Here is a 12,553-nt window from a genome sequence, read left to right as displayed (position 1 = left end):
GTGTGTGTGTGTGTGTGTGTGTGTGTGTGTGTGTGTGTGTGTGTGTGTGTGTGTGTGTGTGTGTGTGTGTGTGTGTGTGCCTCCCTCTCTACGTTTCGCTCCTTGCCACAGCACGGCTATGAATAGACCGGGCTGCGGTTTAGTTACGTTCCAAACACGTGAGGTGTGGGTGCACAGGCAAAGGAAGAGAAAACGCGTGCGGGCTCCTCGCTCTGTCTCTGTCTCACTCTTTTATACTGTGTGCAATGTGCGTACAGGGTTTCACCGTGATGTGGCCATGAGAGGAGGAGGAGGAGGAAATTGTGGGTTGAAGCGGGGGACAGAAGAGCCATCCCCGGTGGCCTCGCACGCCGGCGCGTTAGAAAGAGTCGCAACGATACAAGCAAGTAAGCCATAGTCGATTCCATTCCTCTCGCGCAATACTTAGCGCTTTTTTCAATCGCCTTCTTTATTCCTTCCTCGCCTCTCCTGCTTTGTAATTTGCCCTGCCGCAGCACCGGGGGCCACAGCGTCAATCCATCCAGCGCTGTGCTCCATCATTGCGCCCGTGTTTTTTTTTTTGTGTGGGGAGCTCACCGCCTGCGTTGCCCGCCGCGGCAGCTCCCCCCCTCCCCCTGCTCCTGCTCCCGCTGCGGGATCGTCAGCAAGACGTTCCGCGCCACCTCCATGATGTGCTTAAACCGGTCCGGGCCAAGGAGAATGCCGCCAAACCAGCGCGTCACAACCACCAAATAGCCGTCCACCTTCAGCTGCTCCAAAAGGAACAGGATCCGCGCCGCTGCCCCCGTCTCGCCGTCGTCGTCGCTGTCGAGGTGCACCACACCGGCGGCGTCGGTGAAGCGGTAGGCGTAGATGGCTGGGTGCGCCGCCTCCGCAATGTGTTTCTGACGCCGAAGATGCTTCACCACCGCCCGCACAGCCTCCTCCGAGTCGACGCGCGCCATGTGCGCCACAAACTTCGACTTGCGATCGGTGATGGCATCGCTGGCCCACACCTCCACCGACGAGGTCTCTCGCACGGCAAGGGCCAGCTGCGCGTCCGACTCCGTCGCCTCCCGCCGCTCCTGCGCCTCCCGCACCGCCGCTTCACGCGTTTGCTGCAGTTCACCTGCCATGTCCTGCGCAAGGGTGAAGATGTGCAGCAGCATCGGCCCACCAAGCGGCACCTCCTCGCGGAGGGCCCTCGTTAGTTGGGACAAAAACTGCGTTATGAGAGGCGCGTTCGGCCCCGCCGCGACGAAGAGCGAGGGGTGTGCGGCCTCCGGGTACCCGCGCGGCGGCACAGTGACGTGGAGCACGAAGCGGAAGGGCAACGCGAGGACAAGCGTCGACGGGTGGGTGGGGTCCCTCCTCGCCTCGTCGGGGAACATGGAGAGCAGCATGTCCATCTCCTCCGCGGCGTCGTCTGGCGCCGCCATGGCGGTGCCGCCCCCGCCGAGAGAGAAACGCCCTGCTGCCTCTTCACCGCCTGTGAGGGGTGACTGAGAAGAAAACAGGGACTCGAAGCAATAAAGGCAATAACAACAAGGAAGGAAAAAAAAAGGAATAAAGTGAACAAAGGATCGCAAGGGAAAGGAGAGAGGAACTCCGCCACAGCCAAGGCGCCCACAGACGTTTATTTCTCCTTCCCCCTCTCCTCTCCGACTTTTGTTTCAGGCAGTGCAGTGACACCCACCCACACACGCACACACACGCAGAGTAAAATTGAGAGAAACGCGAGTTCAGTTGGTGGGTCACTCTTTCATTAAACTAAAAGAGGCAACTAAACAAAAAAAAGTAAAAAAAACATTTATGCTGCGTGTACGGGGGAAATCTACCCTGTGCGTGCCGCACAGATTTTTAGGCCGCCACACCTTACCCCTCGAGGACTGCCTTTGCTTTTTTTATCCCCCACAGTTTAAATTTTTGTGTGTGATGTGTTATATTTATTATTCCAACCCCAGGCTGAGTCCTTTTGAGCCAACCCGTGTCTTCTGGTGTCCTCCCGCTCCACGCTCTCTCTCTAACTCTCTCTCTCTCCGTTCTCTTCCCCGCTGCCCCTTACTTACCGCGTGTACAATGTGTGTGCATGTGAGCTAGTTTGCTTGTGCGTATTTGCATGTCTGCATGCACGTCAGAATTACTCCTCCTGCGGTGCCCTAGTGCGGCGGACTACTTGCTGCTCGCCTCCCGCTCCTCCCTATCCTCCAGCTTGCTGTCGATATCCAGCATCGTAGAGGAAAGGTGGTTCAGCACTGTTGACACTTCACTGCGGAACGTTGCCTCGTTTGCCATCAGCTGACGAAGCTCACCTACCTGCTCCACAAGAGAGCTTTGTTGGGTGAGTAGGGCGTCCAGCTTCTTTTCGAGATCCGAAAAATTGATGTCAGAGTCTGCTTTAACCGCTGCTGCGGCTACTGAAGTGTCTTTATGCTCCTGCATTTTCCCACTTACTGTAGTAGTAGTAGTAGTATTTGTTGTTGTTGTTGATGCTGGCGTCGGCGGCAGTGGGGCGGGCGTCACGAGCGGCTCCGGCACCGGCAGCTGGTTGTACACGTACCACGCCCGCTTCATACCGTACTCAGCCCGCGTGGGCTGATGGTTGCAGCGCGGCAGCAAATTTCTCGTTGTGATGCTCACGCGATACGACTTCTTGACTTCTGTGATACTGGGGTCCTGCAGGAGGTGGCGGTTGACAAGTTTCCCCGCGACGTCGGGCGATAGCTCGTCCACCTCACGATCCGAGGTGCCGTGTGGGTGGTAGTAGTACGCATCGCCGCGGAAGAGCAGCAGCGAGCGCGGCTCCATCACGACAAACTGCAGAGGCTTCTCCACAGCTATGCCGGTGTCAAAGCGGAAGGTGTCATTGTAGTGCTCCATGGGCTGCGCATACGGCTCCCGTCGGGCGTAAAAAAACATGACGCACGGGGAGTTCAGCGACAAGACGGAGACAAGTGGAACGTAAATAGGCCCATCACAGTGGGCGCCGATGCCCTCACCGACCTGGTACTCGTGTACGCGGACGCTGTTGGGGAACGTGCTCGGGGTAAAGATACCATCATGCAACAGCATGTCGTTACAGGCATCCACCCACGGTGGCATGTTCCTGTCGGCAACGAAGCTCTTGTTGCACTCCTCACACATGGTGCAGCCCCACTCCTGCACAGTACGCTTCTCCAGCTGCGTCTTTAGCTCCTTTGGTGTGTCCTTCACAAGTTGCAGTATCTGCTGCTCCTCGTCCTCCGAAATGTAGTTGGGGATGTAGTGAAGACCGGGAACGTCACCCACGTGGTAGGGCTCCAGTGAGAGGTGGTGCGGCTGCGCGCGGCCGGGGTCACCGCTCGCCTCACGCGCCGCCTGCGACCGCCGCAAATGTGAGGTGAGGACAAGTGGCTTGGGAAAGACCTCGTGGAAGATGCTCTGCAGCTCCGCCCTGGGTTCCCACGGCTTGGCGCTCGTGGCGGGATCCCACGGGGAGAGTTTGGCGGCGTTGAACTTGCCGCTTGTTCCGTCCTTCTTGCGCCACGTCGCGACCAGCGAAAAGGTCGCGTACTCGCCGGAGGTGGACTCCACACGCTTCAGCAGGCCGGTGACCTCCAGCGCGGTGGGGGCGTAGGGCGCCATGACGCTCGTCACCGGGTACGTGTAGGACTCCAGCTGGAGCGAAAAGGCGGTGCCGGCGGTGCCGGGCTCCGCGACTTCGATGCGCCCGACGCCGAAGCCGAGCCCGTTCGCCGGCCGCAGGTAGACCATACGATCGTGGTCGACGAAGAGCTCCCCCTGCAGCTCCTCCGTCAGCACCAACCACGGGCCGTACACGTCGCGCACAAAGTCGAGGTCCGTCACGGGGCTTGTCACCAAATCCCTCACGACGTCGTCCGCGCCCACGTCCACTCCGCCGTCGAGGGAGAAGTTCGGGGTGGAAAACTCAAAGCCAGACATCTTCGTGCCGCCCGCCGCGGCGTCGGGGGCGGTGGAGAGGCCTCGCACCGCCCATAGGCCCACAAACCACCGCATCCGACGCGAGGCCCCCGCCGCCGCTGCCGGGAGAAGGACGCGGCGCATGCTTCTACCAACAACAACTCTGCCCTTTCCGCACAGCTGTCCGCGCTGCTGTTTCTCTTCCTTCTGAAAATGTCACTCACTCCCTCTCTCCGCGGAAGGATGGTGTGTGTGTGTGTGTGTGTGTGTGTGTGTGTGCTTTTCTTCTTTTCCTCTCTGTTTTCTGCGTCATCCAATGAAAAAAAGAAACGAAAGGACTTCTGGCAAAAGTGAAGCACAACGCCGTCCAAAACGCAAGGCCGAACACACCGACACGCTCCCCCAGGAAGCTCAGAAGCAGAAGCACACACCGGGGGAGGAAGTAGGGCCGGGACATCCAGAAAGAACAGGGGCGCGAGTTTTCTTCTTCCCAGGGACCGCAATACAACAAGCTCCACAGGTACAGGAAAACAAGAAAAAAAACAAACAAACAATACGGATAAAATGACAGAGTGAAATATATGAGAATCAAACCACAAAAAATGAGGAGGGTCGGCCCGGGTGACTGAGGATGCGAGGAGACGAAGAATGTGACCCACATTTCCCCACCGTCATGCTTCTACAAAGGGGTGGATGCATCTCCGTCTGGAAAAAGTATGCGATTCACGCGCGTATTCTGCCCAACTTCCTCCGTCGATTCAGACAATGCCACGCCACCATTGCGCCTCTTGGAATCTCGCCTCTCTTCCGCCGACTCCCGCCCACTGGCGTCCTTCTGGCGGCTTTTTACACGTGGTGAGGACGAGGAAACATCTGGTGTGCCCTCAGCGACACCCAGCCGCCGCAACAGCACACGTTTCCAGTCGCGCAGCGAAAGACTCCACTGCCCTTGCGCCACATCACGTTCGTAAAGCGTGTAGTGAAGGTCGAGCAACTTCTGCGGCTCGTGTCTCGCCAATATATCACGAATTTGCTCCTCATAGTGCCGAATGCATGCCCGGTTGATCGCTGAATGTCTCCCCATCTCAGAATCGTGCAGCCGCAGCCATGGCGGAACGTGCTCAAACGCAGGGAGACGGACGCGAAAGCTGACGCTACCAACTACACTACACGGAGACGGCAACGCCGCCGATGGCCGCAGTTGTTGCTGCAGTGTCCGCATCGCAGCTGGACTTTGTGTAAAGGAGACCAGGGGAAGTGTGACACGCTCCGCCACGTCATACAGGCTGCGGGTGAGCAGTGCCCTAAGCGAGACCACCACGCGGCCCAGCTCGATCGACGGCAGCAGTTGCTGGGGTGTCGTTTGTCGAGGGGAGTTGTTGCGGCTACCGCGCGAGTTTGCGCGCAGCTTACTTCCACTGCGGGACAGGGATCGTGCCTCTCGAGCGTGCCGCCTTACAGCGAGGGTGAGGCGGTGGTCCTCATACCTGCCAAACTCGGGAATATCCAGACGAATATCCACACCGGATCCGTGCAACTGCTCGGACCAAATCAGACTCACTTCCTCGCGGTCACAGCTGGCACTCACTGTGTACTCGTTGCCTTCATTTTCCCGTGGCGGCGGTGTCCTTAGTGCCTGCTGCTGCTGCTGTTGTTGTTGTACGCGACGGCGCGGATCATGCAAGACGCCGGGCTCCGTCAGAGAGAGGGCCTCAACACACACATACACCGTGGCAGCGATGGGCCTCGGGGCGACACGGCGGCGCAGCTCCGCATGCACCGTCGCCGCACCTCCGGCCTCTGCCATAAGCGGCTGAAGAAACGGCAGGGCCTCGCGTTTGTACTTGCGGAGCAGAGAAACAGCGTCCTTCTCAGCCACCTCCAACTTCACTGGCGCCGCTTCGCGAGAGATAAACCCATTGCACTTTAGCGCCACCCCAAGACGTCCAATTTCCGCACCGTGGCTGTCGAACAGCGGAAGCCAGCACTCGTTAAGGCACCCCGCAACCATGCTCCTCAGACTCATCTCGGCGAAGGAGACAGTGGCGGATTGGAGGTAGCGGGACTGCGCCACTTTAAATCGCAGCCGCGCGTGCTGTGGATCGTCAAGTGTCACTACGGCGGTATTCTTTGCGTCGGATGGGGCAAATGTAATGTTTTCCGCGCCTGACTGCTGCGACGAACGCAGCACGGACTCCCCATTCAGGTACACCTTCACGTAGCAGGCGCAGGCCGGTGCAAAGTTGCAAAGTCCAATAAGATGTATTTCCATAAGTGATGGGTACGCATCCGGTCCGTACTTTTCCAGCAACGCATGCACAAATTCCTCCTCACGTCCCGCGTGATCTAAGAGAAGACATTCCACGCGGTGCATCTGATGCGGGGCATACCGGTAAAGCAACCGTCGAAGCTGCGAGCGAGCAGAGGCGGGCACCCTGCCTGCGATGGAGGTTCCACTGAAATTCACCGCAAAAAGTTCCACCTGCACGGACCCCTTAAAATGCGCATCCGCCGTGCCAGCATGCCGCACAAGCGGCAGCGTAAGCAAGAGTGTCTGCCGCCGCACTAAGGCGCGAAGCGGGAGGACGGCCAGACCCAAATCAGTTTCGCAGGCTCCAGAAGTTCCTTTCCCAACGATGGAGACAGCCACCTCGTCTAGTTCAGGGAGAACGCCGTGAAAGGTGACAGGGTCATCAAACTGGGCCGTGCCATTGTCTCGAACACGCACAAGGCCGCTTTTGTAATAATGCAACCCTGCATGAATCACGGCGTAGACTGCGCCGCGTTTGGAAATACTGCGATAATGCGCCAATTGGGCCCCTTCCCTCTCCCCCTCGTCGTCTTCGGCGACGGCCGCGGCCGTAGCGGGGCTGTCCCACGCGGGAACAGACGGCTCCCACCACTTCACGGAGACGCGAACATCGCAGAGTGGAGGACATGGACCAATGGTGCTTGCATAGTGCTCCAAATCGTGGAGCGAGGCGGCAATCACGTCCAGCCTGTGCAAAATATTACGGGCGTGCTTCCAAAGCAGCAGCCGAAGACGCGAGATGCGGGCTGCTTCTTCCAAGAGGTCGCCAGAGGCGTTGTGACCGCCCAAGTGACTCACATCGCCGTGCAGCGCGACGGTGATGACGCCGCTGGGCACCGCCCGAATCGTCCCAGCCGCCGCAAAAAGCGTATGCACGCGCACTCCCCCAACCTTCGGTGGGTTAGGGGAGAGGAGCACCTTCCCCACAATGGTCCCCCCAACGGCCACCGTCACACGAATAGCCTCCGCCGCGTCGACTATGAGCTGAAAGGCTTCCTTGAAAACAGCCACTTGCTGCAGCGGCACCGTCCGCGAGCAGTGACGCACGCTTCTGGTCTCCACCCACACTTGACATGCCGGGCCACTGAGCAGGGGCACTCCCTGCTCTGTCCTCAGCCCCTGCACATCAAACACGGTGAGCACGACCTTGTTGTTCTGGCGCTTCCCTGTCTGGTACTTTGCCAGTACGGCGTCCACCTCAGCCGGGGTCTTCCCCCAGCAGCGACCAACAAGCCACTCGAGACGATGCAGGTGCCGTCGTCCAGAAGACATCAAAAAGTGGCGAATGCGTCTCCGCAATGATTTCTCTGCCACCACCGACAACGGCGCTACTGTCGCCCGCGCGTTCAATCCACCGCCACGCAGAGTGATACACACTTCCCCACGCACCGAGGCGCCACTAGTGCCAGAATCCCCCACTAAATGCACCCACCGTGTGTGTGGCTCCGACTCCCGTATGTTCCGCAGCGAAAGAATAGCCTTCCCAAGACGTTTCATGCGTCCAGAGGCCGTCCGCACCACGGCTATCACCGTCAGCCAGTCCCCTTGTGGTCCTTCAAAGAGCAAGCGCTCCTTATAAAAGAAAGAGCTCTCCTTCAATGCAACCCGTGCCGTCTGCGCAGACGCGGCCGACGTGCGCAGACGAAAAAATAACACACAATGTTTTGTTCTGCCCAACCTCAGCATATTGCGACAGGAGCGTATTTCCACCTGAAGAAAGTCTCGCGGTGGTGTCATTGGTAGGTGCAGAGTGTTTTTTAGCACGACGGGGTGCTTGTTTATTGCTACTTCCTCCTGCTTCCTAGCGGCTATTGGCGTTGCCCAAGAGGTCCGGTCTGCCGTATCCCTTGGGTGGGGGCTGTGCGCCGTCGCTGCAGGTGTCTGGCAATGATGCAGAGGCGATGCATGTTGGGAGGGAGTTCTCACCCCACTGGAGTGTGCCGCAAATATCCCTTCAAGCTCCTCAAATGACCCGTCCAAAGGAGCCTGTTGGGTAACGCAGCTCTCACTGTCGTGGGTGTAAACAATGGAGTTGACATCCTCAATGGTTGCTACTTCAATAAACGACATTGCTGCCGCTGCTTCTTCTAATTCCTCCTCCTCCTCCCCATTTGCCGCTTTACTGGCAGTATTATTCCCTTCGTCCGCAGACGCGAAGGAGGCTAGAGAGGGGTAAATAGCGGTAGCTTTGTCCTTGGCGTCTTCACAGACCTGACGCACCCACGCCATTCGGGTAATGTGCTCCTGCACCATCGCCAGCTCCAGTCTGTGATTCGTGTTGTCCACGGTGTCAATGCAGACTATATGCTGCGCCCGCACTCGATTGTCCTCGGCCGTGTTTGTGGCAATGTACCCAAAGGCGTATACAACCTGCCGTTCGTAGCCCGCGCAGTGGGGGCGGTAGTTGCACTGAATGGCATTTTGGATGTATACCATCATCGCGGACCCGTCTACGGACAGCAGCTGTTCAGGTTCCTCTAGCTGGTCCGGTTGCAGGAGGACGGTGGTGACAACAACACAGTAATCACGCAGGGAAGAGTGCGTGGCTAGCCGCCTGCAGCGTCCATAGACCACCTCCCCTTCCTTTTTAGTGTCAATGATCATTGAAGTCTCCAGAAAAGCATCGTAGCGGTGCGCCTGCAGCGGGTCTCCAACGAGAGAGAAAAATGTCGCCAGGGAACACGCAATAGATGTCGAAATACGGTAGGCCTTCAAGAAGGGTGGCGCGGCAATGCACCGACGTGCCTCACACTCTTCCACGTCGCAGCCTTCGTGCCGCAGACGATGCTGCCACGAAGTCCCATTCTGCAGCTTAAGAAGGGGGCGGAGCACGCGCATTTGCGCCTGTGTGGGAGGGCCGGACACAGATATTTCTTGTCGTGCCTGAGGGGCCGGTTCACTGGGTTCCGAGGAGCCACCGCCGCCGAGAAGCTCAATCCCGCTCATTTGCTTCTCTTGCTGATGCTGATGCTGCTGCCGCAGAAGCGCTAGTGTTCCTCCTGACATCATCTGTTGCAGCATCTCACATAGGTTGCGTATTCGTGCAACCCTCTTTTCACATTGTCCCATGGCGGCGGCGACTTGTTCGTCCAGGGCACTCACAAACGTGAGGTGCACGCATGGCCCAGGCATCTCGTATGCGATAAAGGCAGAGAGGTGGATCCACCCCCGCACGGTCGCAGCAGACACGGGCACGGTTCCCTCGTCTGAAACGCTGTGAACGGCATCCACGTACACAGTGGCAGGGAGCGCGGGAGACGCAGCGCCCTGTAGCCTCACAGCTTTAGGCACACTGCCGTCGTGAGAAACACTCACCAGGGCAGTCTTTAAAAAACGTTGCAGCGGCTCATTGGCGTCAGCCGCCGCAGAGACGTGGTACAGCTTGGATTCACGCAGGGTAACGACCTCCAGCGGGGGATGGTTCCGGTACACGGTGCGCATCAGCAGTGCCTCTCCCCTTTTGCCGATCACGTCGTTACACAGCACCCCGTCCTCCTGGTACTGCAGATTTTGCGGTGTGCTGACGAAGGCCATGAAGACCTCCAGGCTGCAACGCATCGTCGTCTTTACCTTCTTTACGGTAGAACGCACGGTTCGACGAGTGTCCGCCCCGCCGCAAGATGCAGGAAAGTTGTGTGTCGTCGTTTGGACTTCACAGTGGGAGGCCGTCGCCGCACGAGGCGTGGGGGAACGCGACCGAGTCTCCGTGACGCACAACAACAGCGCTTCACGCGGAGCCCAATCGTTCTTCATGCCTCTCATCGGATCTACATATAGTGATTATACATATATATGTATATACACGCGTGTATGTGTATATCTGCTGAGCGGGCGAGAGAGGGAGGGGATGGGGCGTCAACAAAAGACAAGCCGTCCCACGTAGCCCCAACCGCCCTCGCTCCTTCGTGTTGCGGTGCCAAAGCAGCAGATGAAGGGGTAGGAAAGGGTAGCAGGGGACAGGTGGCCACAAACACGCCTCAGCCGTGACACGGGGGACAACAATAAACAGACACACACACAAATACACACACACACACACACACACCAGCAGCAGCAGCACCTTATGCGAGACTACGGCTTCCTCGCCGGCTTTCCTGCAAATCGTGTGTAGTTCGCGTAGGACTGCCCTACTTTCGATGCGGCTCGTGTCCAGGAGAGTGGAACCTGTTGCTGGCGCTGCTCTTCCCGCAACAATCCGGCATGTGCCCCTTTTTCCTCCAGGCTCATCTCGGCAAAGAAGGCAGGGGACTCAAAATTCGGAATGGTCGGCTCCCACTCCTTCTTCCGTCGGTTCTCCTCGGCAAAAGGCCGTTGTTTGTGTCCTAGCCTCTGCTGCTGCTGCCGTTCCCGCGTCAGCGTATGAAAGGCGTCCGATGCACCGAAGGCACGCTCCGTCTTCTTGACGCCTCCCGAGTTTGAAGCCTGTTTCCCACCGTGAGACCCACCCTGCTGCTGCTGTTGCTCCCCTTGCCCCTGACGACGTCGTCTTTCGTGGCGCAGAACGTACTGAATTCGCTGCTTAAACTGCGCGTTATGAAGCCGCCTTTCTACAAAGGTGGGTGACTTCCCGAGGGTGCGAGCCACCTGCCTGACTGTCGCCCCGCCGCGGATCATGCGGTAGATGGCGGTGTCATCTTCAAAGGTGAAGAACTTGCTATGGCTGAAGGGGTGGTTTGCGGGGTTCTTCAATTCCTCTTCGCTCACGCAGTTTAGGCCAAAGTTGGAGTTCATCAGCGTTTCCCACTCCAGCGTGGACTTCATGCTCCATGTGTCGCCGTCCGCAAAGTCATCCGGCACCCGGCGCCGTCGCAGCTTCGCCTTGGGTGTGAACCGTGCCGCGCTTGCGCCGTCGCCCTGCGGCCTCGCCTGCGCAACCTGCCCGGCCTTTGCGCCGGTGGCGAGCGTGCTGAGCGCGCCACTCGTCTGCAGCACCTCGTACGCCGTGTTGACGACCTTCATTTTTTGGTCGTCGCCGCTGCTCAGGTCGGGGTGGTGCAGTCGGGCGAGGTGGAGGTACTGCGCCCGCACCCGCTCCCCGGTGACGTGCTGCGGGTTGCTGGCGTCAAGCCCCAACACGCGGAGGGCGGCGGCAACGTCGGCGGAGGTGGGGGCCGCCGCCGCCGCCCACAAACCGCGGGAGGCGCGTAGCATCGCGCGGCCACGCCCTCCGCAATTTTTTTCCCTGCTTTTTTTTTGTTTTGTTTTCACGGCTAACGCACCCGCCGCCTCGCTTGCGGGCAGCAGGCAAAAAAAAAGGAGAAAAAAAAAGAAACGGAAGAGGAGGGAGAAGCCGTGCGTGACGGAGCCGCACAAGCGGGCCCACGGCGGAAGGGCAGCGACGGAGGAAAGCGGCGTGGCACGCGACACCGACCCGCCCATAGAAACATTTTAACATCTAAAATCCCCTCATTTCCCCAGAAGAAAAAAAAGAAGGCTGGGCCCAATTGCAGAAGCAGGCAAAGAAGAAATAAAATAAAAAGGAAACAATACGGAACCTACACACGTGCAAGGCCACAAGCCCGCACTAATACAGCAAATACAACAACAGAGGGCGGGAGACAGGCTTGCACATGCGCGCATCCGCTTGACGCACGCGTTCCATCGCCACTCTCTCTCTCTTTGCCTACGCACCTCGGTGTTTCTACCTGGCCGGCGGGAGCGCATTCACCCACAGCAGAGCGAGCCGCGACTCATCCGCCGCCAACGCGCAGGCTAAAGCTCCGCCCGGGACACATGTCGAATTCTCCCCACCATTTCCTCCTTATCCCCTCTAGCACATGGGGAGTGAAGGAAAACGAGAAAAAGAAACAAAAAAAAATGCAGCTCAATTTATTATGCGCAGAAGTGCCTCCCTGATAACCAAAAACTTAAAAAAAAATTAAAAATTGAAAAAACTTCACGAAAGTGAGAACACAGCAAATTTCATTTCTATACAGTTAATTCATGCATCACACGTGCGCAACAAGACATGCGTAGGCCACTTTACGGCAGTAGACATTATCAATGCAGCGGATCCAACACACACACGCACACGCACACGCACACGCACAATGTCCATCTCCCATCCCCGCAAAGCACTGTTAAATACACAACCACGATCGCAGAACGTAGAAAAAAAACACTCATCGGAACAAAGATTTTGCTAGTATCTAAAGATGTGTTAGTTGAAATCAAAGTGTGACACACACACACATACAGGAAGTGTAGATTACATCTCATATTGCACAGTAGTTGAACACCAGTGGTAGGTACACACATATACATAATACATATCCGCGACATTACCGCGTTTATAGTGCTATTGCAGCTCTACCGAGCTTTANCTTATACTTCGTCCCACGT

At 57.8% G+C, this 12,553-nt stretch overlaps 4 protein-coding genes across 4 annotated transcripts, besides 8 other annotated features; all 4 read right to left on the bottom strand.

The window, feature by feature from the left end:
* Positions 1-79: a microsatellite.
* Positions 80-281: 202 nt separating this feature from the next.
* Positions 282-298: a microsatellite.
* Positions 299-572: 274 nt separating this feature from the next.
* Positions 573-1,418, bottom strand: Tco025E_07326 (uncharacterized protein; the record flags this gene model as incomplete). Its single annotated transcript, XM_029374192.1, has 1 exon — positions 573-1,418. The coding sequence occupies one exon, from the start codon at positions 1,416-1,418 to the stop codon at positions 573-575; it is 846 nt and encodes a 281-aa protein (XP_029225689.1).
* Positions 1,419-1,981: 563 nt separating this feature from the next.
* Positions 1,982-2,027: a sequence feature (GA-rich).
* A 124-nt stretch (positions 2,028-2,151) lies between these two features.
* On the bottom strand, positions 2,152-4,044 carry Tco025E_07325 (alkylated DNA repair protein alkB like protein 6; the record flags this gene model as incomplete). Its single annotated transcript, XM_029374191.1, has 1 exon — positions 2,152-4,044. The coding sequence occupies one exon, from the start codon at positions 4,042-4,044 to the stop codon at positions 2,152-2,154; it is 1,893 nt and encodes a 630-aa protein (XP_029225688.1).
* A 102-nt stretch (positions 4,045-4,146) lies between these two features.
* Positions 4,147-4,179: a microsatellite.
* Positions 4,180-4,428: 249 nt separating this feature from the next.
* Positions 4,429-4,454: a microsatellite.
* A 125-nt stretch (positions 4,455-4,579) lies between these two features.
* Tco025E_07324 (uncharacterized protein) lies at positions 4,580-9,964 on the bottom strand (the record flags this gene model as incomplete). Its single annotated transcript, XM_029374190.1, has 1 exon — positions 4,580-9,964. One exon carries the CDS (start codon positions 9,962-9,964, stop codon positions 4,580-4,582), a length of 5,385 nt encoding a protein of 1,794 aa, XP_029225687.1.
* A 12-nt stretch (positions 9,965-9,976) lies between these two features.
* Positions 9,977-10,012: a microsatellite.
* Positions 10,013-10,220: 208 nt separating this feature from the next.
* Positions 10,221-10,256: a microsatellite.
* A 26-nt stretch (positions 10,257-10,282) lies between these two features.
* On the bottom strand, positions 10,283-11,362 carry Tco025E_07323 (uncharacterized protein; the record flags this gene model as incomplete). Its single annotated transcript, XM_029374189.1, has 1 exon — positions 10,283-11,362. The coding sequence occupies one exon, from the start codon at positions 11,360-11,362 to the stop codon at positions 10,283-10,285; it is 1,080 nt and encodes a 359-aa protein (XP_029225686.1).
* An 866-nt stretch (positions 11,363-12,228) lies between these two features.
* Positions 12,229-12,261: a microsatellite.
* Between the last annotated feature and the right edge of the window lie 292 nt (positions 12,262-12,553).

This window comes from Trypanosoma conorhini, assembly GCF_003719485.1.
Source record: "Trypanosoma conorhini strain 025E chromosome Unknown Tco_14.4_contig_00557, whole genome shotgun sequence".
Classification (NCBI taxonomy): domain Eukaryota; phylum Euglenozoa; class Kinetoplastea; order Trypanosomatida; family Trypanosomatidae; genus Trypanosoma; species Trypanosoma conorhini.
This window is presented reverse-complemented; position numbering and strand designations above follow the sequence as displayed.